Source organism: Carica papaya, chromosome 2 (genome assembly GCF_054855325.1).
Source record: "Carica papaya isolate Zhongbai chromosome 2, ASM5485532v1, whole genome shotgun sequence".
NCBI classification, from domain to species: Eukaryota; Viridiplantae; Streptophyta; class Magnoliopsida; order Brassicales; family Caricaceae; genus Carica; species Carica papaya.
In genome coordinates, this window is record NC_142310.1 from 8,686,861 (window position 1) to 8,712,531 (window position 25,671).

A 25,671-nucleotide genomic window follows, 5' to 3' on the forward strand; every position below is an offset into this window, starting at 1 on the left:
GCATTCCTCGGAACCATTCATTACACAAAGACTTAAAAACACCAAATATGAACTATCACTCAACCTTTTCTTTTGAAAAATTTGTCGAAAGATACAAGGAGATGAGGTCCATTACTGAACACGGCAACCCAAAACGGGTCGCTTCGAAAGGATGTCAATCGATTCTTTTAGATTTTAAAGAGACTCATCTCTGCCCAGTGGGCTAGGAAAGTGAGGAGAGAACTATCTAACCCTCCACCACTTCAACACTATGAGCTACCCCTACAACGAGAAGACTTAACTTCACCGCGATGCAACCCTGCTCCTCTGTCATATCATCCTATACCATTATAATATAATTCAGAACCCCCACAGTATCATCCGACACCGTTACATAGCCACCTGATCCCTCCCCAACAACATCTGGCCCCTCTTCCATGGGACTCAGATTCACCTATGATGGAACTAATAGAGATTGACATGGGGGACTCTAATGTATTTTCAAGAATGAACTGGTTAACGACGAATCACATCACCGTGGATTATTTCCACGAGAAAAAAATTATATTAAAGCCTCCTAACAAAGAATCATTTATAAGCTAAGAAAATTTTTGAATATTATTCTCCCATAACAAATTCCTTAGTACATAGTACTTTAACTCGATTGTTTTCTCTACAATATACAAACTTAAAAAAGAAATTTGTATTCAAGAGATCCAGGTAGTCTGAAACTTTCCGTATGTGTTTCCTGATGAACCTCCCAGACAACCAGTGGATAGGAAAGTTGAGTTCACCATAAACCTTTAATCTGATACGCAACCTATCTTAGTTTTTCTTTACCGAAGGAGTCATGCAGAAATAAAAGTTGAGGCAGTGCTCGACTAAAAAAAATTAACATGGGTCAAGAAGATTCATAGCTTTATGGGAATGGTAGCTTATTACCACAAGTTCGTGGAAGGATTTTCAAGCTTAGTCGCTCCTTTGACTCGGTTCACAAAGAAGAGCGTCAAGTTTGAGTAGAACGAGGACTATGAAAAGAGTTTTTTAGAACTAAAGAAGTGGTTGACTACTGCACTTGTGTTGGCCTTGTCGAGTGGGATAGAAGGATATAAAGTTTATAGTGATACCTCATACCTGGGGTTAGATTGAGTTCTGATCTAGCATGGGAACATCATAGTCTATGGGTTCAAGCAGTTGAAGAGTCATGAGAAAAACTATCCCACCCATGACTTAGAACTTGTCGCGATTATTCACGCCTTGAAGACTTGACAGCATTACTTGTATAGGGAGACCTTTCATATCTATAGTGAGCATAAGAGATTCAAACACATATTCACTCAAAATAATCTCAAATGTGTTAGAAAAGATGGATAGAATTCCTCAAGGACTACGATTGCAACATCTTGTATCACTTGGGCAAGGGCAACATAGTAGCCGACACACTCAGTAGAAAAAGTGCAGATATATTATCTCACTTAATAGTTTCATAATACAAGGTAATAGGGGCTGCACAACAGGTACAACTCTAGAACCTGAAGAGAGTTACATGTTTGGCCCACCTGATTGTTCAATCCGAGTTGATTCAGAGAATAAATGAAGCCCAATCTGCCGATTCCACCCAAGCAACCTTAAAGAAAGATGTAGAATATGGAGTAAATTAAGAATTTCGAGTCTCTCCCGATGGGTTGCTTAAATTTCAGAATAAGATGTGTGTTCTATGTGACAATGAGCTGACAATAGAGATCATGATCGAGGTTCAAAACTCAAAATTTGCCATGCATCCTAGAAGCACTAAAATGTATCAAAGTATGTAACTCCGATTTTGGTGGAACGGGATAAAAAGGGATATGGCCGACTTTATTTTCAAGTGTTTTGTATGCCAGCAAGTCAAGGTAGAGCATCAACGCCCAGACAGGCTACTTTAGCCATTACCAATTCCGGAGTAGAGTGGGAATATATCATAATGGATTTCGTGACTGGATTGCCTAGGGCATACTCGAGACATGATGCTATTTGAGTAATTATTGACCGGCTCACCAAGTCTTCCCATTTATTGGCCATCAAAACGACCGACCTCTTGGATAAGATAGCAAAAATGTATATATGAGAGATAGTCAGATTACATTAAGTGTCAGTGACAGTAGTGTCCGACAGGGACCCCAGCTTCATTTCTCAGTTCTGGTTTAGTTTTTACCAAGCCATGGGAACGAAATTGTCCACTAGTATTGTATTCAACCCTCAGACTGATGGATAATCAAAAAAGACGATCCTACACGGGAGGATATGCTCCGAGCTTGTGTTATTGACCTCGGAGACTAGTGGGATGATCATTTACCCCTAATAGAGTTCACCTATAATAGCAACTACCAAGCAAGTATCAACATGACTATATGATGCATTGTATGGCTACCCATGCAGATCACCGATCTATTGGAAAGAGGTGGGTGATCAAAGATTGTTCAGTTAAGATCTTATAGAGAATACTACGACCAAAATAGTTAAGATCATGAAGAACATCCAAATAGCTCAGAGCAGACAAAAGAGTTATGCGGATACCTGGATGAGGGATTTGGAATTTTAAAAAATTAATCAGGTGTTCCTTAAAGTCACTCCTTTCGAGGAAATTAGTAGGTTTGGCAAGAGGGAGAAACTAAATTTGTGGTTTATTGGGCCATTTGAAATCTTAAAAAGAATTAGCACAGCTGCCTACACACTGAAACTATCTCCAAAACTATCCAGGAACCATAATGTGTTTCATGTGTCCATATTACGCAAGTATAACCCAGACTCCTCTCACATCCTTGCCCACGAGCCCCTCTCACTCTAGGAGGATTTGTCATACGATGAGGTACCGGAGGGTATTGTGGACCGAAAGAGCAGAGTACTCCGCAACTGGAAAATTCCTATCGTTAAAGTCCTATAGCAAAATCACACATAGACAGAGGTCACATGGAAGCTAGAATCCGACTCCATAGCCTAATATCTCTAACTGTTTGATTGAGTTAGAGATAGACAAATTTGAGGGATCAAATTTTTTTTTACAAGGGAGAGAGTTGTAATACTCGGGCCTAAAATTTGGTCCGAGATTAATTTTTTTAAAATAATAATAATAATAATAATAATAAAAATATAAAAATATAATTTTTAATTTAATCTAAAATTAGGAAAAAAAAAAGTGGATGATGAAATTGAAAATAATTTTAAGAGAAATAGGAGAAAATTTAGTTTTGAGTGAGTATTTTTGAAAGAAAAATAAAAAATTGGAGGGTCAAAATGTAATTTTTTTAAAAAAATCATGTAGGATCGCCCAGTCAGCAGCCCCGACGAATCGAAGAACGACGCGTGGTAAGACTCATTGACGCAATGCCACGCGGGAGGCCATGTTGGCAATCCACATGCCCGTTATCGGACGATCCCGATTTAATCTAGCGCGTGTGGACTATCCAGATTCATTCCCTCCTTAGGCACGATCATATGGTCATGATTAAACGCAATGAATAGCTCAAATTCGTTTTCTCTTCAAATGCAATCATACGGTCCAGATCAAATCGTGATGAACGGTCCAGATTTATTTCTTCATTAAACGCGATCGGACGGTCGAAATTAAATGTGAAGAACGACCCAAACTAAAGGAAGACAGATATAAATATCTCACTTCGCACCGAACACTAACCCTAACTACCAACCCCTCGTTAGAAAAAAAGAATCAGTCGCTAGAGAAGGGAGCTGACTGCTGCCTGCCGCCGCACCGGAGCCACCTCCGCCCGCCAAAAAAAGGAAAGTTAATTTTAATAACCCCATGGCAAAATCGAAAAAAGGACCGGAGGATGAGCTAGAAACCGCGGGTAAAGCCCGTTCACACTGCTGCGGGAAAAATGAAAAACCACCTTCTGTGAGCCCTTCCCAATTTTTGTTTCATGCAATTTTGCTGCCATTGTAATCACAATTTTATTTTCTACAGGTTGACTGAAGAAAAATGCCCAACAGTGAAGGTGAGTTGCCGCACTAAATTCCGCCACCGGTGAGTTTTTGTTTTTTGACTTTTTTCGGCCTACCAAGGTCCCTTAACGTGTTTTCTCACTGGGACGAGTATAAAACTGGTCGAAATCGACCAAAACTAGCAAAAAACGGCCAGTCTAAGGTAAATTGCCATCACAGACGACGGTACCGTCGCCCGAGCACAGTAGCACCCCCATACCAGAATTCTAAAATTGGTCGAAAAGAATTTTTAACACCAATTTTGAGTTTTTTAGGATATTTTTAGGTACTTGAAGTGTGTTTTAACATTTAAATAAAAATTCAGGATAGTCGGGAACCGCCAGTAGGCACAGCTGAAAGTTTAGTATTTCGGACACCAATTCGGATAAGAATCTCTCACCTTATTCCCTATTATGGAATTGAAGTTTAATTATAAATAATACGATATTTTGAGTAATTTAGAAAATAATGATAATTAATTACAGATTACTAATGGAGCCGGAACCGATTATCTATTACTCTTTGTCATGTTTTAACTGATTTTTTGATTTTATAGTTTCGAATGCATGATAATATACTAGAATTGGTAAGATGATTCAGTTGTGTTTCATTGATGCATATATTGCTTATTTTGCGTGATTTATAGTTAAATTGTGAATTGAAAATTAAATCTAAAAGAAAAATTACTTGATTAAGTAAATGGATAAATGGTAGGCTTACTGGATATCATGAGAGATGGTGAACGAACCAGGTACATAGGGAAGCCTACCGTTAATGTTGCCTCATACCGGACGGGGTATTGAGGATTGGTATTTTGGCACTTATACTGGACAGAATACGGGGATGGTTAGTTTTACTCTTATACCAGATGGGGTATTGAGTGATGATATTTTTGGCGCTCATATCGAACGGGGTATGAGGACGGTCGGTTAGTTGACAATGTTGAATAAGAGTTCAAACATAGTTGGGACATCCCTATGGACCTCCGTAGATACCAGTAGATAGATAAAAAAGGAAAGTTATTGTTCTGGCTAATTGAAAATGAGATTATGATATTATTTGTGTTATTGCCTCTATAAGTCGATTTTGGAAATCTCACTACGGTAAATATATAATAAATAATTTTATTTATGATGAATGAATTTACCTAAATTAAGAGCTCATTAGTTATTTTTATCTTTATCAATTTTTATTTTTATATCGGTGAGTAGTGTGACATTCTTACTGAGCTAGTGTACCTCACTCTTTCATTAACTATTTCAGATCAAGAGGACCAAGATCTAGATGGCGATCCACAAGAGGGTTGCGAATAGGATGCCCAGTTATTTACTTTCTATTTATTCCTTTAATTTTTCGTTTGTTCTTTTAGAATGGTCATTCCTGTAGCTCTATGGGTATTCTGAATTATTGTGTAAGGAATGTAAACCCTAACTTTATTATTTCGCTTCCGCATTCAATTTATAATTTATTTTCTTTTATGTTACGGGCCGTTACAACTTTACTTAGCATATACCAATTGAAGGCCCCCAGAGTGGATGACCTTCACGGGGCGTTCTTCCAGAACCAATGAGAGACTATAGATGGGTCAGTTTACGCAGTGGTTAAAGGTACCTTCCATGGCAAACAATTACCTACTAAGATTAATAAGACCCTTATTACCTTCATCTCTAAAGTTGCAAGACCAGAGATTATTAAAAAATTTCGTCCAATCAATTTATTAATGGTTTTATATAAAATCGTTACTAAATTCATTACTAATAGACTCAAGAACCTAATGCCTTTTTTGGTTGGCCCTACCCAAGATAGTTTTGTCGCCGGTAGGAATATTACAAATAACATTATTATTGCCCAAGAAGTGTTCCACTCGATACGGCATTTGCAGGGGAAAGATAAGTGGATGAGGATTAAGGTGTACTTAGAAAAAGCTTATGATCACATCTATTTGGAATATGTGGAGGACACTCTACTTAATGTTGGTCTCCCTCTTAACCTTATCAGAGTAATCATGCATTGTATCTCCTCTTACTCCATGTAATTATTGTGGAATAATTATCTCACCCAGGAGTTCCAGCCTAGTAGAGGTATTCGATAAGGGGACCCCCTTTTACCCCATATGTTTGTGTTATGCATGAAACAACTATCACATTGCATCAACACCTTGGTAAGAAATGGTATGTGAAAGTCGATTTTCCTTAGTAAAAAGGGTCCTGCCCTCTCACACATCTTTTTTGCAGATGACCTGGTAATCCTTAGAAAAGCCACTGATGACCAGACTCAGGTTATAAAGCAGGTCTTAGAGGAATTCTGTGCAAGTTCGGGCCACAAAGTGAGTGCAACTAAAACACTTACACTTACTTTCTCTTTTTGCAATGTTAACATAGGTGATGCTAATCGTATTAGCAATATGTTTGGTTTTCAAGTGTCAAATAATCTTGGTAGGTATTTGGGTGTTCCGTTGTTATATGATAGAGTCAATAAAGATATTTATCATTACATCCTTAAGAAGATTAACCAAAAGTTATCAAGTTAGAATGCTAACCTCATTTCATTTGTAGGGCATTTAATTTTAGTTAAGTCTGTCCTAATGATTATCGCTGCTTATGCTATGCAAACTGCGGCTTTGCCTAAATTCCTATGTGATCAGATTGAAGTGGTAATCAGGAAGTTTCTCTGAGGCTAGGAGAATGGTAACTGAAAAATCAGTCTTGTCAGTTGGGATCACATGTGCATGCCTTACAACGTTTGGGGAAGCAGTATTCGGTCTACCCATAAGCAAAACCAAGCTTTCTTAATGAAATTGAGCTTTTCTATGGTTATGAAGCTTGACCTCCTATGGGTTCAGGTCCTCACCTATAAGTATATATGACCTAACTCATTGCGGAATTACAAGCCAATAGACCGATCTCCCATATTTGGCACACCTTAACCATTTCTAGACGAACCTTCTAATCTGCATCAAATGGTCCATTGGTTTGGGGAAACATGTTAGGTTTTGGAAAGATTGCTGGTTAGGTGACCTGGGGTTGCTTAAGCTTTTGACTTTTGCGCCTATTGATGAGCAGGATCTCCAAAGATGTGTCAGGATTAGGTAATGTCATCCAACCAATGCGATTGGGAGGCCCTATACCGGGTGTTGTCGATGGGTACACTGCTCCAGATGGCAGCGGTACCGACTACTAAAGATGATATTCCAAACTCTTGCTTTTTGGGTATGACGAGCTCTGAGTGCTTCTCGATTAACTCGACTTACACCCTCCTGGAGAGCGATCATTGGCAACCGTAGGAAACGAATTGGAGAGACATTTGGCATTGACCAGGTGTTCAAATGGTGCATATATTCCTCTAGTTTGCTGCTAAGGGGAATTTTTTTATAAATTAAGAGAGATACAAGCCTCACATGTCCTCTACTGCGGAATGCAGTAGGTGTGGCGACCCTATTGAGGATGTGGATCATGTTCTCTGTAATTGTAGCGTGGTCAAACTGTTCTGGTTGAAGAAGCTCAATCAATTTTCTTTAGTGGTATTGTGGATGAGTGATTCGTGCTGAACCTAAAAAATAACTGGCCCTAATGCAAAACATTTCAAGATTGGAGAGTGACTTTTGACCTTACTTGTTAGAGCTTGTGAAACTATAGAAATAATTTTTTTTTCCAAAAGAGTGATAGCAGTATCGATGAGTTTGTTAAGGACGTATCCCTCATGACTGATTATACTTTTATGACTAATAATATGAATCTTTATTTCTTTCAGATATGGCGCACAAGTCAAAAGAATTTATAGCTTAGCATAAACCACCCAAGGGTTGGTTAAAGGCGAACACTGATGGTGCTTATCGTGCTACAACCAATCTCGCCTGCTATGGTGGACTTATTAGAGATGAGGATGTTATTTACTTGTAAAGCTTCAATAGAAAAATTGACAGATGATCTGCTCCACAAGCTGAGCTTTGGGGTGCATTCGACGGTCTTCAACTCGCTTGAAATGCCAGGTTCTATAGTATCATTCTGAAAATGGATAACATTCTGGCAGTGCAGTTACTCACTAAGGAGAATTATGGTACTACTGCGTATGTTGCTTTCATTCGTGAGATTAAACACTTGCTGTTGTAAGATTGAAAGGTCTGAATCCAATATGTCTTATCGCAAAAAGAATAAATGTGCTGACTTGTTGGCGAATGCTGGCTTCTCTCTATTGATAGATCTCTATTCTCATGTTTAAGTGCCGAATGATCTCCAACAGCTCCTCACTGATGATTTCATAAGTGTCTCTTGACACAAGATATGTATAACGATTTTTTAATTTTCTATTGGCTTTTGCCTCTCCTTGTACAAAAAAAAAAGTAGATGTGTAGCTTTAATATTTACTTATGCTTTTATACAATAACATAAATTTAAGTAATATTTTTTAAAAATTTTCCAATCTAAATTAATTATTTATAGGTCTTAAGTTTTTGTGCAATACCTAGAATATCTCTTATTCTCTTTATTATTATTATTATTATTATTAAATTGCCAAATGCTTCTCACCCTTTCATTTTACTTTTTGCATCTTTCATTTATTACGAAAAATAGAAAAAACCAACTAAATAAATAAGTCTTTCAATACAAACAATTTACGCAATTGATGCAGTTTTTGAGATTGAGAACTCCAGTCCATTTTTGGTCACTTTGATGACTAAGGTTAAATAGTGCGTGAACACATCCATCTTTAAGTTGACGAGTGTAGGCGATCATTACTTCTTTTATACAGTCTATAAGCATATTATATTCATTGTAACTATTACTAAACAATTGACCTCCGCCCGCACGGACAGCTCAGATCTCACGCGTACGGACGACCTAGATTCAATCAGGCACGGACGGCTCAGATCACATCGCGATGGACGACCCAGATTTAATCCCAAATAAATCGCGATCGGACGGTCTAGATTAAATCTTGATGGACGGTTGAGATTAAAAGGGGAAGGGTATAAATAACCCCACCCACACTCGACCACAAACCCTAGCTGCCAGTGCCTCGCCGGAGAGGAAGAACCAGACACCGGAGGAGCCGGCCGCCGCCACCCGCCGCCGCACCGGAGAATTTTTCGACCGCCAATCGAGGTAAATTTTCTCCCCCTGGCTCGTTTTTCGATGTCGAATCCGCCTATGGCCAAACCGGAGCCAAACCACCGGTCAATCAGCCGAAAAACCCCGCCGAAGTCCAGCGGCGCCGCCGTAGCTTCCCTCTATTTTTGCCTCCGATGAGGCCCTTTCCGGTCTCCGTTCGATGCAATTTTTATACCACTGTGATCACCGTCCTTTTCTCTACAGGTTGACCGGAGCAAAACATCAAAACGCAACTCGCGCTGGAGAAGCCGCCGCATCCGAGAGCAACACCGCCGGTAAGTCTCGGTTTTTCATGATTTTTTGGCCCACCAAGGGCCCTAGGGTTGTTTTATCGCAGGGACCAATGCAAGTTTGGCCGAATTCAGCCGAAAATGGCCAACCCGAGGCGGATTGCCGCCGCAGGCGGCGGCGCCGTCGCCGGAGCACGGCGGAGCTGCCATGCTAGAATATTGATATTGGCTAAAAGGGGCCTTAGGTCTGATTTGAGATTTTTTTGGGTTACGTGCAGGTACCGGTAGTGCGTTTCAGTTTCCCGAAAAAAATTCAGAAAATTTAGGGATAGCCCGTATGCGCACCGTAGAGCCGATTTCAGACCCCAAAACAAGTAAGGATCTCTCACCCTACCTCCTATCACGACATTAAAGCTTAATAAATAATTAAACGGTATCTTGTGACTTTATAGATATGTATAATTGATTGAGGTTGCCAATGGAGCCCGAATCTGATACATTGTTTGTCAGTTGTTGTTTGATCTATTTTTCAGTATTAAATGCAGTATGATATTTGATGTGTTTATTATGTGGTTTCGTATACATGAATAACTGTTTAATCTATTATGCTTTGTATTATGGTGAACTCGATATTGTGTTGTCTTGTTTGGTGTCAATTACTGGTTTACATATTTGTGTATGATTGGATGATTGAGACTAAGAAAAATGGTTAAAAGGTTATGTGAATTGATAAATGGATAATGTGGACAGCCTGACTAGATATCTTGGGAGATGGTGGACGGACCGGGTCCGTAGGGAACCCTACCGGGAACGTGGTCTCTCATACCGGATGGGGTATGGAGACCTTATGTGTTTTGGCGCCCATACCGGATGAGGTATGGGGACGGCCTGTTTCACCCTCATACCGGACGGGGTATTGAGGTTTATGGTTTTGGCGCCCATACCAGACGGGGTATGGAGATTGCCCTAGAATCAGGTTATTAATGTTAATGGTTCACGTGTAGCAGGGACCCCCTATGGATCCTCATGGATACTAGTAGGCTGGTAAAAGAGGAAATTTATTGTCTGATTATTGAAGTGCAAAAGTATGACATGTGTTTTGTTACAAAGTCGATATGATTTTATGACGGTTATGATGTTATTGTTTTCATATGTTATCTTCATGAATCTCACCGAGATAATTGGACAGTAAAGGTTTTTATGTTAATAAATGAGTTATTATAAATTATGCTCCATTGATTGTTTTTGTTTTCTACCGACCTTTACTTCTGTGGCAGTGAGACAGTGTGATGTCTTTACTGGGCCAGTATAGCTCATTCCTTACTTAACCATTTCAGATCAGGAAGACGGGGTTCCCGAGCCCATTCCGCAGGAAGACGGCGAGTTAGACGCCTAAAGACTTTATAGTTCTATTTATAGTTTTTATTTCGAATATCTCTTTTAATTAGCTTATTCTTTCATGTTTTGAGTACATTTTTAGTTATTTTGTAAGGGATGTTAATCAAAATTTTTATTACGCTTCCGCATTTAAGATTTTTAATCCATACATCTTCATTTAATTTCCGGAGCCGTTACACAACCTATAGAGGATTTATAAGACCTATAAACACAACACGATCAAAAGTGAGCTAGATATGCCAAATAGTAGAGATAAATATTTATGTCCATGAAGTCATGTCCCTTATTTGGTGGTGACCATGAAAGTTTTTATTAAACTAAGATAGGTCTTCCAAGTTGAAAAAAAAAATCATTTAATATTAAAGCAAAATATTTTTGTACCATAAGAACATTAACACAATGTTTTAATGTACGATTTTGTTATATATTATAATTAGTATAAGTTAATTATCCGTAACATGCATCTTATTCTAATAAAGACAATTTATCTAAGGCAAGATAAAGGAAAAAGTAATGCTTATTAGAACAATTATTTTTCAAAATCTAGCTCTAATATTTATATACCTTGGTTGATTTTGATGTCAGAATATACTATATATCAATTTATATATAAAGTTACCATTCTTTTCAAGGCCCTAAAGACATTTTTAAGGAATATGATTTATACATAAGAGAGTAAAAACTTAATAATATTATTGATATTATCAAGAATGATGCTTAAATGCTCAATCATGTAAGTCTTATTATAATAAGAGTAATGTATAACTTGATATAAAATGATTTAGAGTTGTTAAAAGTCATTACATGCTTATTTTTAGCATCTTTTAGTACTCGTTGTTTGATTATTAGTAAGTTATTATAATATCATTAATTTAAACACGTATATGATCTAAATTTCAAAAAATTTCACATAGAAAAGCTTATATAAAACTATCTATTTTTTAAAAAATGTAAATATTTTATTAGTTATTAACAAACATAAATTATCTAAAATTTCTCTCACCTATATTTGTTTTTTTCATTTTTGTTTTGTATTTTAAGTGTTATTGTTTAGTTTTATTTCATTTTTTTAATTGTTTTAAATGATGAAATTTTAATTTGAGTTGTTCACATATCAAATTATGAAATTCATATTGTCCATATATTTAAAATGATAGTGTTATGTTTCTTGATTAATTATCAAATTACAAGTACTAAAATTGTTAAAGAAAAACATTATGCATCGAATATCAAAAACTCTATATTATATGGTTTCATATTGTGTTTTGATCTAAAAATAGTGTTGTTAGCTTCAAGATTTTTCTTACAATAGTGAATGCAAATATCATATCTTGGACAAATGGCATTTTCCCAACTCAAACATTATGAATAGGAACATGAAAGAATCGTAATGAGTTCATTATTTTATACTATTAGATATGATATTATGAATTTAGAGTATGTCTTTTTAAAATAAAATTTTGTGTTATTGAGACTCGATGTTATAAAGAATTTTACTACTTGAAATTTTCTTAAAACATACTCGTTTAAGCTTTTGGTTAATGAGAACTATTTTATTAAGAAATTTAATAAAAAAAATTGTTTAAATATCTTAGAAACAACTCATTTTTATTAAGAAACTAAAAAGAACAACATAAATTTGTGGGATGATTCTTTTCCTTCTCATTTTTTTCAGAAGAAATGAAATATTTAAATAAAATTTACAAAAAATATGAAATTTGAATGAATGAAAAAAATAAAATAAGATTAGATTAGCTTACAATATAACAACTTTTAAGTTGATGTTTAGGACTTCAATCATTTCTTAAAAAATTGAGGTTAAAGCTCATGTTAAATTACAAAATATTATGATAATTATATATATATAAACATATACACAAACATACTTTAATATTCTCTTAAATAAATTTTTTATTTTATGTAGATAATATTAAAATTGAAGCGGCTGATGTACTATTGCGGCATTTGCAACTTCATTTTTTGCATATTATACATAGATAAATGACTATTTTTTGTCATTATTTTTGCTCATAAATTTATTATACATGAAAAATATATATTATAGTTTTATTTTATATAATGACTTTAATGCTAAAATTATATAATTAAAATATAAGCAGGAAGATAATAATTAAATTATGTGATAATTTATCTTGTCGTTTAAGGGATGATTATAAACATGATATTTGGGGAGAATCCCTTTGTCAATCTTATCAATATTTTATTGGCCAAGTCGTTACATTTTTTATTAAATAGTATTCATTAAATAGTATAAATATGTGTAATTTTGATGTGAATGTGTTAAGTGGGTAAAATTTTCTTGTGTTTATTGAAATATTTATAACGATGTTATGTTTTTTATACTTTATTGTATTTTTATAGTATAACATCGTATCGTTATTTAAATGCGTAAATTTTTTTAAAATATTAGTTTTTTATATCTTAACATATTTGAGATAAAATTAATATAATTTTTTATATTTTATTTATTTTAGAGTTGTTAGATATAAAATTAAATGTAATAAATAATTTGCAATGTAAATAAAAGAAAAGAGATATCACCCTCAAAATAAAAACTATATTAAATAACAAAAAAATTCACTTTTTGTAGAATTTTATATAAAATTGTAAAAATGATTCTCATTCCATTAAATACTCCATATAATATTAATTCTTATTTATTTATTTTTTAATAAAACTTGTCATTGATAAAATAAATGTAAATTTTAAAATAATTTTTCTCAAATTTGAAAACTCCTAACTAACATAGCCTTAAATTACCAAATAAGAAAATTGAAATATTAAATTAATATTTCACTAAATTCTCCAAATTTAATCAATTCCATCAATGTCATCTTGACAGAACTGCAGCCGTAGGGAGTTACAGACACGGGTACGTAAAAACCGAGAGTTGGACACAACGCCGCATCTTCCCTCCACGTGTCAAATTATCAGAGGCTGGAGGGAACCGACACGTGGCGGTCCTACCCTATTCATTCATATCTAGACACGTGTTCTCCCAAGCCCCCAACTTGCATAATTACGCGACAGAGAAAATGGCCAGTGAGAGTTTTGTTTTAATTTAAAAAGTAACGGATTTAAAATAAAATTAAAAGAAAGGTGAAGCCACATGCCACGTGTCGTCCTGGCATCTCTCATGATCGCCACTTGGCTCTTCCCGGGTGCTTCTCCTTGTCAATAGCGATAGTCAAGGGTATTTTCGTCATATCATAAATATTTCATTCAAAACACAACCCTTCGCCCCCCCCCCCTCTCTCTCTCTCTCTCTCTCTCTCTCTTCTCTATCCCATTTTTTTCTGTTTCCATTGGATTTTTTTCTTCCTTGGTTCTTCTTTTCTGTTTCTCTGTTTGATGATTCCTGAGTATTCCACTTTTGCTTTCTCTGTCTTTTCTTGCTTTTCCTTCACTTGTGCTTCTATTTTCGGTGAGTTCTTGCAGCGTCGTCTTTTCTTTTTCCCGTCAGAATAAATTTCGATTTCTTTTTCTTCATGAAGTGAGGCAAAGGCGTTTCTGTTTTAGGATTTAATTCTAACGCTTCTTTGCTTAATCTCCATATCTTTTCTGTAAATAAATCTTGTTAAGTATCAAGTTTTCTTCCCATGTGGGTATTTTGTAAATCAGATCAAAGCTACGGGGTCTTCTTCAACTTCTTTTGCATAGGCAAAAAAGAAAAAGAAAGAAACAGATAATCATCTGAAACTGCTTTACTTGCATAATCATATCCTTTCTGCTTCCTCTGCTTCTGTTTTCAGAAAAGTGAAAGGGGAAAAAATCAAAGATGGGAGAAGCGAATGAAAACAGAAGTAGGAGGGAAATGGTAACGACCAATCTTTCCTTGCAAATAGACAAGTACCCGAGAGATCTGCTGCAGAGATTCATGTCCACTACTACTGATATACACCAATCTCAGAATGCAGCACCTCGTGAAGAAGATGAAGATGAGGAAATCGAGCTAAATCTCGGTTTATCACTCGGTGGTCGATTTGGGGTTGACAAGAATCCTAAGAAGCTTACGAGATCATCATCAATTGCAGGCACGATGCCAATATTCCGGGATGATGAGCTGACAACTCCATCTCCTGTGCAACACCCTCTTCTCATGAGAACATCCTCGTTGCCTACAGAAACCGAGGAGGAATGGAGGAAGAGAAAGGAAATGCAATCATTAAGAAGAATGGAAGCGAAGAGGAGAAGGAATGAAAAGCAGAGGAATTCAATTACTAATGCTACTAGCAATAACTTTTTGAGTGACAATAAAATGGAAGTCGAGGAAGAGAGCTTGAAGCAGAAAGGAGCTAGTATGGCTGCGTCCTTTGGATTGCCAAGCTGGGCTGCTTCGGCGGCCAGGCAAGCGATTATAGGCAGTGGAAAAGGTGGGTTTTTGCAAGGATCTGTACAGCATCGGAGTTCTCAACAAGGGTCTGTGGAGTCGCAAGGAGGGGGAAGTTCTTCAAGCATGTCAGACTTGGAGAGAAAGTCACTTCAAGGTAGTTGTTTTTGCTTTCATTTCTTTAAATGCCTTTACGTGCCCATTCGTTTTGCTTTTATGTTTCAGTTTTTTTAGTTTATCTTGACATGGGGTTTTATTGTGGAGGCATGTTTGTTAATTGTGGGAGAAGACTTGGTAAGTTTTGCTGCTTTCTAATTTAGGTAGGTTGCCTTTTTTGGGATGGAGTTTTGGTTATTTAGTTGGATGAATGGTGGTTGCTGCGGTGATTTTAGAGTTATCAGAAAGCATGTTGTAATTTTGTTACCGCATGAAGATTCACTCAGTTAATTCACTTTTTTTTTTTTTTTTTGGGAATTGATCAGTCAAGACAATCTAGGTAGCACTTAGTTCCTCTGAATTCTAGCATTTAAGTCAGAAATGTCTATGGAATATTTATATGGGTCTGTGAAAGAAAGTAACTATTGGAGTAAAGCTGTGACCTTAGTTGGAAAGTTAGTAAGTTGGAATCACCAAAGATTTACAAAGGAAATCTTCTTCTTCACTTTGTGGTGATTGAACCTGAGGAAAAAAATCTCTTGCTGCTACAATGCCAAACTATATAGTTCTGATGATGCTTCTTTCTGCGCAAGCAAGCACAAACTGACTTCAACCCTAGAAAGAACCTGAGGGAGCTTGCTTCGGCATCACTTTATTTGAATGAGCTGCTAAATGTTGTGCAAAAGTTTGGTTCTAAGTAGTTTTTTGCTAGAGAGGGAAGTCCACAGTCTCTAGATTGATTTCCTCTAAGCATGGTGTTGCTTACTTCACTGATTAGTTTTACTCTCTAATATGCAAAGGATGCCTGATAATCTTAGGCAATCTGTGAACTGCAAGTAATATGCAAACTAGGCTAGTTTGTTCTAGCTTACAATTTGTTCCAGAGGCCCATAGAGGTGCATAAAGTCCGGAAATAATAACTGCAAGTAATTATATGTTTACTAAATATGATTCTCATGCACGTTGTTGCACGTTTACTCCCATTGCATATTTGACCTCATTAATTGAGTTAACAACAGTTCACTTTTGTGACATCTTCACTGTTATTATTTTATATTAGTTTGTTGGAGGACTTACTTGACTTCTAATTTTGTTGAGTTGGAACTCATTCTTCTTAATGATTTGACCTTATATTCATAGCTATGAATGAATTTCGATTGTGTTCCTACACAGTAAAAATATCATTGCAGCTATCATATAGTATCTTGGCAAATCCACAATTCTTGCACTATGTGAGGATAGCAGACAATGTTAAGAATATAATACAAACAATAGATTGATTATTTCCTATTGGCTTAAGACTTACTCTGTTTACAAATTAGCCACGATTCGAATACGAGAAACTATTATGAGAGAAACCATTTCGACGAAAGAATCAAATCTGACGTAGGCTGAGCACATCTACACAGCAAAAGTCACTTCCCTCTGGGAGGTGGTCATGGTGCTCCCTCAAACCAACAAATTTTTGGTGATTGGGAGCAAATGATTTGATGTTGTCTATGCAGGGAAGATGGACGGAATTAGGGTGTGTAAAAACGTGAAGGGTTTAGGGTTTCGATCACCTTTTGGGAGGATGGAGTTGAATGGTTGTTAGGAGCTTTGCATGAGTTATATTGAATGAAAGGAGGGAAGTTTTAGGGCCGAAATAAGGCAGGCAAAAGTCACTATGGGTGGGGAGATAACATTCGGGGAAAGTTTTTGGTTATCATAGAGGAAAAAGGAGAGGGAGTGAGAGGCATCTTCATTCTAAAAGGTCTATAAGTCAAAGGATAGTGGAGGATAATGGTGGTGTTGTTCGAATGGTGTGGAGGAAATTCGAGGTGCCGGGAAAACCAAATGAGATCTAAACGAGAAACCAAAAGAAAAATTGCTAGGAGGCAATTCATGATAATACAATAGTGTTGCTATACTACCAAAGTTGCAAAGTGGAACTAAGGGTGGGATTGGAGGTGAGAAAAGAGAGGATCTTTGTTAAAGCAATGAAAGAAGGCATGCGACAAGGGAGCCAGGTGAGGAAATAAGATCCAACCTTAAGATGGGCAGGTAGAATTCAAATTTCAAAATTCAACCTACCTTGAAATGCAAGGGGGGGGGGGGGGGGGGCACTGTTTTGTTTACTGAGGGGTTCAAACGAGTCTCTATTTGGAGAGGACAATAAGTAGGTTGGACTTGTTAAATGTTTTATATAGGCTATCGAAAGGGAAGTTGGTCAAGTAGGCCAAGTTGGAAAAATGGGTTAAAAGCTTTAGGTCGAGGTCTAGATTCGTGATCTATGACGAGAAGCAGAAACCCGAGCTGCACATCAGGAGAGATTAAGAGAATCATTGTGTGGCTGAAATGGTGGACTTGGAGATATAATTTGATGATGGAGAGGATAACAGAGAAGTGGGGGAGTTTAGTGGAGGTCGGGAGAAAGAAGAATTAGGCAGGGAAACGGTGAAGGAAGTTGAAGTCAGTTCGACAGAGAGCTCTGTGGCCAATAAGGAAGAAAAGAGATCTGTTTGGCCATTACCGAATGTTTTGATGTTGTGTGATGAGGTCGAAGAGGAGCGAGGACGGGATGATATGGCTATGGTGCGGAGAAATGAGGTGTTGTTGGAGGATGAGATGCGGGGAAGATAAGGGAGTTGATTGAGGAAGAAAATTCTAGATGGGTACTTTAGAACATCTAGTAGGTTAGTAGAATGGTTGGTGTTAGTTTTGACATATTAGAGGAATAGGTCATGATACACTTCAAAGAGAGAAAAAAAAGGAGAAGGTGAGAGGGGAGCAAATAAAATCCAAAGAAAAAACATACAAGGGCTAAAGGGCTTTAGATACTTGAGGAGGTTGCAGTTCTCCATCAATTATGACAATCTGAGGACGAGGGAACAAAAGGGAGAATAGGTGATTTGGGATCCTTAAACAATGTTAGGTCATATCATCTCTTGAATGTTAGGAGAATCAACCACCATATGAATAGATAGATGATAAAGGATTGTATGAATAGATGGAAACTCGAGGTACTCTGCATTCAAGGAACTAAAATGGAATCCGTCTTTCAATTGATATTGTTTGTGGCCTTTGGAAGACTAAGGAGATTGGTTGGAAAGAACTATCAGCTAGGAGGACTTTTGTGAGATCAGGTTCTACGTAGTGATGGTTTGCTTAATTGTGAGGATGTGTTGTCAGGAGAATGCTCTATCTCATGCATATTTGAAGATCGTAGAAATGGGTATAGGTGGGAATTCACCAGTCTTTATAGCTAAGGTGAGGGGAAAAGAGGGGTTTGTTGTAGAAGGATCTGAATGGTTGTAATGAGCCGGCTTATTCTAGAATTGATAGGTTTTTTGTGTCTGTCTCCGGCCAATTTCAACTATTGGGTCTATGGTAAAAACTTTTTTACTGCACTATCTCTAATCACTTTTCCATTTTCCTAGTCTTAGATGAGATTAAATAGGGTTTTTGTCCTTTTTAGGTTCGAGGATAAATTGTTAAAAGTCTAAGTTTTGTAAATGGTAATGCTAGCTTTATAGCGGTTCAGAAGATGAGGGAGATGAAGGCCGAAATTAAGAAGTGATGGAAAGAAAAGGAGGGGAGTGAAGTTCCGATTACTCAATCTTTCTTACAAGATCTCGATGCCTTAGATAAGCTATAGGGAGAGGGCGGCTTGTCCACTAGAAACTTGACTCGCAAGGAATCCATGAAGTTCCAATTGACAAATAGATTACAAACAGAGATCTCATAGAGACCAAAATCGAGAGTCAAATGGATTAAGCATGGTGATAGAAATACGAAATTCTTTCACTGCATGGTAAATCATAAAAAGAGAATCAATTATGTGGAGGCAATCAAGATAGATGACCGTTAGTGAAGGGTAATGAACAGCTGAGAGAAGGGGTCATGAATTCTTTTGCAGGTTATACCATGACGAATTTAGCTTTAGGACAAAGCTGGATGGTCTAATTTTTATACATTTAGATGAACGAAGCCGAGAATTGCTTGAGATAGAGTTCATTGAGAAGGAGATTCTAGAGAGATTCATGCAATGTGGGAAGGATAAAGCCCCTAAACCGATGGTTTTAACACAGACTTTTTAAAGAAATTTTGACATGTGATGGAAGAAGACATTTTTTGGGTTTTTAAGGAGTTTCATGAATTTGGGTCTTTTGTTAAATCTGTAAACTCATCATTTATGGTTCTCATTTCAAAGGTTGAAGGAACGAAAAACATTAAGGATTTCATATCTATTATTGTGGTTGAGAGTATTTATATTCATCACGAAAGTGCTGGTTTGGAGCATGACTAAGATAGTGGATAGGGTGGTGGGTGAGTATTACCATACTTTTGCAGAAGGCAAACCGGTTTGGATGGAGCTCTTATCGCTAGTGAGATTGTGAATGATCTGCTTCACAAGAATAGGGAAGTTGTTCTATGTAAGTTGGATATGGGGAAAGCCTATGGTCATGTAAATTGAAGTTCTTGATTATATGCGGAGGCGACTGGGGTACGGAGGCAATGGTTCAAGTGGATAAATTCGTGTATCTATACGACATCTTTTGCGGTCATGGTGAATAGGGGCTATTAATCATTTTTCAAAGTTTCTAGAGGTGCTAGACTAAGTGATCCCTTGTCTCATCTCCTATTTATAGTTGTTATGGAAGCATTTGATACAATTTTGTTAAGAAATAAAGAGTTAGGGTTGTTTAAAGATTTAAAGGTGGGTGAGGGCGAGCATATGGAGAAGGTAACTCATTTATTTTTTACCAATGATACTTTAGTATTTTGTGAACCAGATGAAATGATCATACTTAACTACAGATATATTTTGTTGAGTTTCCAAGCGGTCTCTTGACTAAATATCAACTTAGCCAAGTTTGAATTGATGAGACTGGCCGTTGGGAGGGATGCTCCTAGGTTGACAAGAGTTCTGGGGTATAGAAGCGTAAAATGGCTGATTAAATACTTTGAGAAACCATTGGGGGCTAAAATAAAGATGTGGCAACTTAAGATCTTGTATTGGCGAGGTTTGAAAGGAGATTGGCAGGATGAAAGAGAAACTTTTTATCTAAAGAAGGGAGACACACTCATGAAAAACACGATAACCAATATCCTCTCTATTTATTACTTGTCCATTTTGACAATCCCTACAAGTGTAGTGAAGAGACTGAAATCAATTCGGTGTAGGTTCTTATAGGACAACTCGGAGGATAGAAAGAAGTATCACCTAGTAAGGTGGGATGAGGTTAAACAGCCTATCTATTAGGAAGGCCTGGGTTTGAAATCTTTTGTGGGGGTGAATTTGACTCTAGTGGAGAAGTGACTTTGGAGATTTATGATTGATATTGGTTGTCTTTGATGGAGGGTGATTGAGATGAAGTTTGAGATCATAAATAGAGGATGATATACCAAATTATTGGTTAGACCTCCTGGGAAGAGAATGTGGAAAAACGGATACATGCACTTGAATAAATTCTAGTGATTGTACTAGCTGGATGGTTGGCATTGGGGACATGACTAGTTTATGACATGATGCATGGTTAAGAGGGGTGTCACTTAGAGAAAAGTTCTCCCAAATCTATACTATTGCGTGATACAAGAATATCCTGATCTACAAGTCATATAGAACTATCAGAAGGGAGGAGGGAGGGGGAAGCAGAGTGGCATGTGGAAGTTGTGAAAAACCTTAATGGTTCAGAAGTAAATGACTGTAAGACTCTCTTGTAAACTCTTTCTACTGCTATAATCAATGGAAGTAACGATCAACATACTTGGAGACTCTATGGTGGAAGATCCTTCTCAGTTAGGTCTTTCTACAATTATTTGATTAAAAATGATACCACAGACATTAGTTTTCCTTTTTGGCAAATCTGAAATGTTAATGGTCCATCTGAAGTTGTTTTTTTCTGCGAGAGAAATAGGTTGAAGGTGTATTTTTATTCTTGACAACCTGTATGATTAAGAGAGAAAAATGTTGGTGAATGAATGTTTTCTATGTAAAAAGGGAGGCTGAGTCGTGTAATCATATCCTTCTTTGGTGCCTATTTGTGTCTAAATTGTGGACCTTGGCTTATGGGTTTCTGGGCATCAATTGGATGATGGCTGGTTCGATGAGAGATGAGTTTTGAATGTGTAAGTATATTAGCGGAGGGAAGAAACATATTAGTCTTATTCCTCTTTTTTGAGTGATTTATAAAGAGAGAAATAAGAGAACTCTTAAGGAGGTGGAAGATGATTTTGATAGGGTTAGAGATGGTTCTATTCTCTGGGATTTTTGTTTATGAGTCATTCTCTTTATTAAATGGAAGATTTTGTAGACTTTATTGATATTTTGATTGACTTGTGAACATCTTTGTACATGGGTTGGCATTGTGGATGAATTATATTATACTTTTTATTTTTCTTCATATAGTATTAGGGTTAGAGGTGTGAGTTTAATAATTGGGAATCTTATTCTCCTTTTATTTTTCACTCCATGGCTTTCCACACTCTTTTGACAACTTCTCCCCTTTTTCAAATTGGTTTTCCCAATCAGCTCAAGTCCTGCTTGCATATGGAAGAGCATGTTAAGAGTACATTAGATTGAGCTTTTCTGTCAGCTAACTCTTGAGCCTTTCTTTGAAACCTATTTCCTAACTATAAGTTATAATTTGGATTTCAGTTAAATAAAGAAGCAATTGAGCAACCTCCTTCGGGCTTTTGGTCAGCATAGTCTAACTAGCTTAATGTGAAATGTCCGAACATAAACTCACAAACAGCTTTGTGTCTTATCAGAATTCAGAATGTATCTCTTATGACTCAAGGTTTGGGGTGGAAGGAGTGTTGGCTTCTTTTTGGAAGTGTTAAAACAAGCTGTGTCAATCTTTGAGTATTCAAAGTCAGTTTAGTCGAATGCTATAGAGCTCTTGGCTTAAAGCTCAATTTTGAGCTTTTTTTTAAGACTCAAATTTAGTTTATATAAATAATATTAAGGTTTAATTTTGACACGGTTGTATTTGGTAAGAAAATGAACTCAACTGTGCTCAAATTTGAGCTTGAGTCAAATTCAACACTAGAAAATAAGTTTTTAGATACTTTTTATTTTTTAATTAAATAAATTGAAAGTGTATGTAATATGCAGTGTATAGGCATAAAGATATTCAAATATGTAAAAACTATATTTGAATAAATACAAAAATAAATCCTGTACATATTCATAAATATGAAGTATTCTCAATTATAAAGAAAATATAATCGAATATATGCATGGGTTTTCAAACTAAATGCTTGTTGGTTTGAATTCAGTTAGTTAGGACAAACGAGTCTATAAAAGAGCTCAAGTTCTGTTCAAAATTCATTTGAACTAAACTTCAGCTGAATTCGAGTGAAATTGAGCCCAAGCTGTTTGTGAACAGGTTTCGCTCCGTGCTAGTGCTAGAATGATGATGCTCTTGGGTGCTTATGAATGCAATTTACTTGTATCACTGTTACCATGGTGCTTATGAGACAAACAATCATCAACATATGGTTTCCATTGGGACAAAATATTTGACCTTGATATAACGTAACTTGAAGAACATTTACTTTTTAAAATTTTACCTTCCCTAGACTAGGGGGTCTCAGACCCAGGTGTGTTCTGTACTCGGATGGTATGGACTTGGATACTATCTCAGAAATCCTGCTGTTTTGGACCAGAGGTGCATTCTGAGAACTTGAGCTACTTCTTAGGATACTGGAGCATTTTGTGATCTGGGTGGCACGATCTTAAAACCTAGCTGTGATTCCAGATTTGTGAAATGAGACTGAATACAGGAACTCAGATACATTACTTGTCCTGCCTGTCTTTGGTACACCAGACAAAAAAGTACACTAAATGCAGATACTGTTTCTCTTGTATTGTCTAAATGTTGTTCCTATACCATTTTGTATCTTTTGATGTTTAATATTACCAAATGCTATCTAAGATTTGTTTCGGGAAGAGCAGCCAGGCGCATCAACAAAATTTTAGGGTGGTACAGTGATCATATAGTTATCAAGCTTTGATGATAAACTAATATTGAAAAGAAGCACAGATATTTACTGTTGATTGGTCTGACGTTTGTGAGGATTATGGTTTTAGTAATTGATGAAAGCCTATTTTAGATAGTGGGAATTATAAGAAAACTGATTGGATGGTATTTATCATTGGTAATTTAATTAGATGTCATTAGTGATTACGTTTTACTTAGTTCAGGGATACTGGTGTGTTCAATGCCTAGATGAAGTGCTTTTTTCTGGGTGAGTTGGTGGTGAAATTTTGGCAAAAGAGCAGCATGCTGAAATAGCAAGTGCATTTTCAGTCATGCATATTTTCTTCAAGAACATGTAAATGTGAGATCTAGTCAGTTTTGATGTGGATATTTGAGAGTTGAAATGGCTGGTTCTAGGCTCATACTGAGAATGAGAAATTTTTTTCTTGGAAGTTGCTTACATATGGTGACACTTTATATGGCATTGGAGCTGAGATTCCTTAATGCCTTGGCTTTTCTAAAATTGACCATAATGAGGTTACTTAGAAGTATGCTTTATGGTACTAGAAGAATTGTAATTTAACTTGAACACCTATGAGCAAAGTTACTTGCAAGCTCTCCCCCAGCTTGCTCAATTGACTGATCAGCGCTTGGATTGTTTGATGAAGTAAACTATTCATTAATGATTAAGCCCAATTAATAGGTGACATTTGAGCCAAAGCCAAGAATAATAATATCATCTACATGTTTAATCTATATATACATATGGAAGAAGTGTTGGAGATGAAACTATTTTATTTTTAAATATTGAGCTCCAGCTCAATTGTTAGGCTTCAAGTTGAGCTCAAATCTGATTCCGTTGTTTGAATAAGTTAAAACTAAGTTTGAGTGCTTAAATTTTTCTTACAACTAGAGCTAAGATTCTTTCTTAAAGAGGTAAGATAGGAAATTGTTGGGTTTTACTTTGAGCAAAGTCTGAATTCTTGCTACTTGACTCAGCTCAACCCATGGGCGCTCATCCTTGGCTTGGTTGCTTATTTGCTTGCTGATTTCGGTTATCTTCTATATTATTGAGGAGTTCTGGAATGTTGCAAGGTTCATTCTTGCCAAAGGATGAGTGAGTGAAAAGAGGAATATCTTGCTAGCATTAGTGTTCTTAAATTCTTTTTTCACTTACAGGATCAAGCAGTTGTGAAGCACATAGCGGTGCCAGTACACCAGCCTTGCAAGAAAGAACTAATCAAGAGCCTGCGGGTTCTTCAGGAACAAAGACGAATGACGGGGCATCGAGAAGTTCCCAACCGGAGATAGATAATCCATCTAAAAAAACTGAAACCAAGAAACTTGTTTCTGCAGGAAGTAGGGGGAAAGAAATTGGGACAAATGCAATGGAAGAAATGCCTTGTGTCTTCACGAAAGGAGATGGTCCTGATGGGAAAAGGATAGAAGGTATTTTGTATAAATATGGGAGGGGAGAGGAAGTGAGAATAATGTGTGTTTGCCATGGCTGTTTTCTGTCTCCTGCAGAGTTTGTCAAGCATGCTGGTGGCAGCGATGTTGATCACCCGCTTCGGCATATTGTTGTTGTAAACCCTACCTCAGCTTCTGTTTTGTAATGATATATCTTCATGTTTTCCCCTTCAATATTTGGGGATGTGAAATATAAGAAGAAAGAGCAAGCAGAGATGGAAGTCTAGCAGAAGCCCTTCCTATTTTCCATTTTTTACAAATAAAATTTTTATATGGGGCTAAGCCCTTGAAAGGAACTTAATATATACTGAACTGCCAAATCATGTTCTTGGAGAGAGAGTTTCAAATGCATCTCTTTTGATAGCATCTGCTAATCCTGCTTTTGTCCTTTGCCCGGTGTTATTTTCTTGATAATCAAGAAAAAAAGGACTGGAGAATCAACATAGGAGGGCGGTTTCTGTATGTTTGAGATAGTTCCATATGCTGAAGTTCTTATAATTGATGTTATTCTCAATAACAAGAAACAATAAAACAAAATTACTAGATTTACTACACAGAATTTATCTAAAATGATATAATATTTTTATTATAAAATAAACGATTCGAGTTCGAATTTTATTCTCGTTTATTTTTTAACATTTTAAAATTTATAATATTGTTATTGTTGTTGTTATTACGTGTAGTAAGAGAGAAAATTGCTTTCTTTCTCCCAACAGAATTAGGATTACGTATTTTCACTTAATCTAAAACAATGAAGATGGAGTAAATTCTCTATTAAAAAAAATAGGAGTAAAGAAGACTTATCATGATTACATAATTAAAGAAGTCTATTTATTTTGAAAACATATAACTATTAATTCATATTAAATTTATACAATAATAAAATAATCACGCGACGAAGTAATATACTTCTTTAAAATTTAACATTTGATTAATCTAAATTTTGTTTGAAGTTTTGACGATAATAGTAGCAACCCACATTATTAAAAAAACAAAGAATTGTGTTTTATACAATGTTGTTTAGTTTTTAAGGA

The 25,671-nt window shown here is 36.3% G+C and overlaps 1 protein-coding gene across 1 annotated transcript; it reads left to right on the forward strand.

Annotated features, from left to right (window-relative positions):
- Positions 1 to 13,965: 13,965 nt before the first annotated feature.
- On the forward strand, positions 13,966 to 25,011 carry AFP2 (ABI five binding protein 2). Its single transcript, XM_088213170.1, has 2 exons — positions 13,966 to 15,201; positions 24,347 to 25,011. Exons 1-2 carry the CDS (start codon positions 14,493 to 14,495, stop codon positions 24,781 to 24,783), a joined length of 1,146 nt encoding a protein of 381 aa, XP_088069296.1. The 5' UTR covers positions 13,966 to 14,492; the 3' UTR covers positions 24,784 to 25,011.
- The last annotated feature ends 660 nt before the right edge of the window (positions 25,012 to 25,671 follow it).

What these genes read in the sequence shown, in the direction of transcription:
- AFP2 (XM_088213170.1), top strand. Translation starts at nt 14,493, where the DNA reads ATGGGAGAAGCGAATGAAAACAGAAGTAGGAGGGAAATGGTAACGACC. An exon ending in GGAGAGAAAGTCACTTCAAG is followed by an intron (nt 15,202 to 24,346) that starts GTAGTTGTTTTT and finishes TTTCACTTACAG; the next exon opens with GATCAAGCAGTTGTGAAGCA.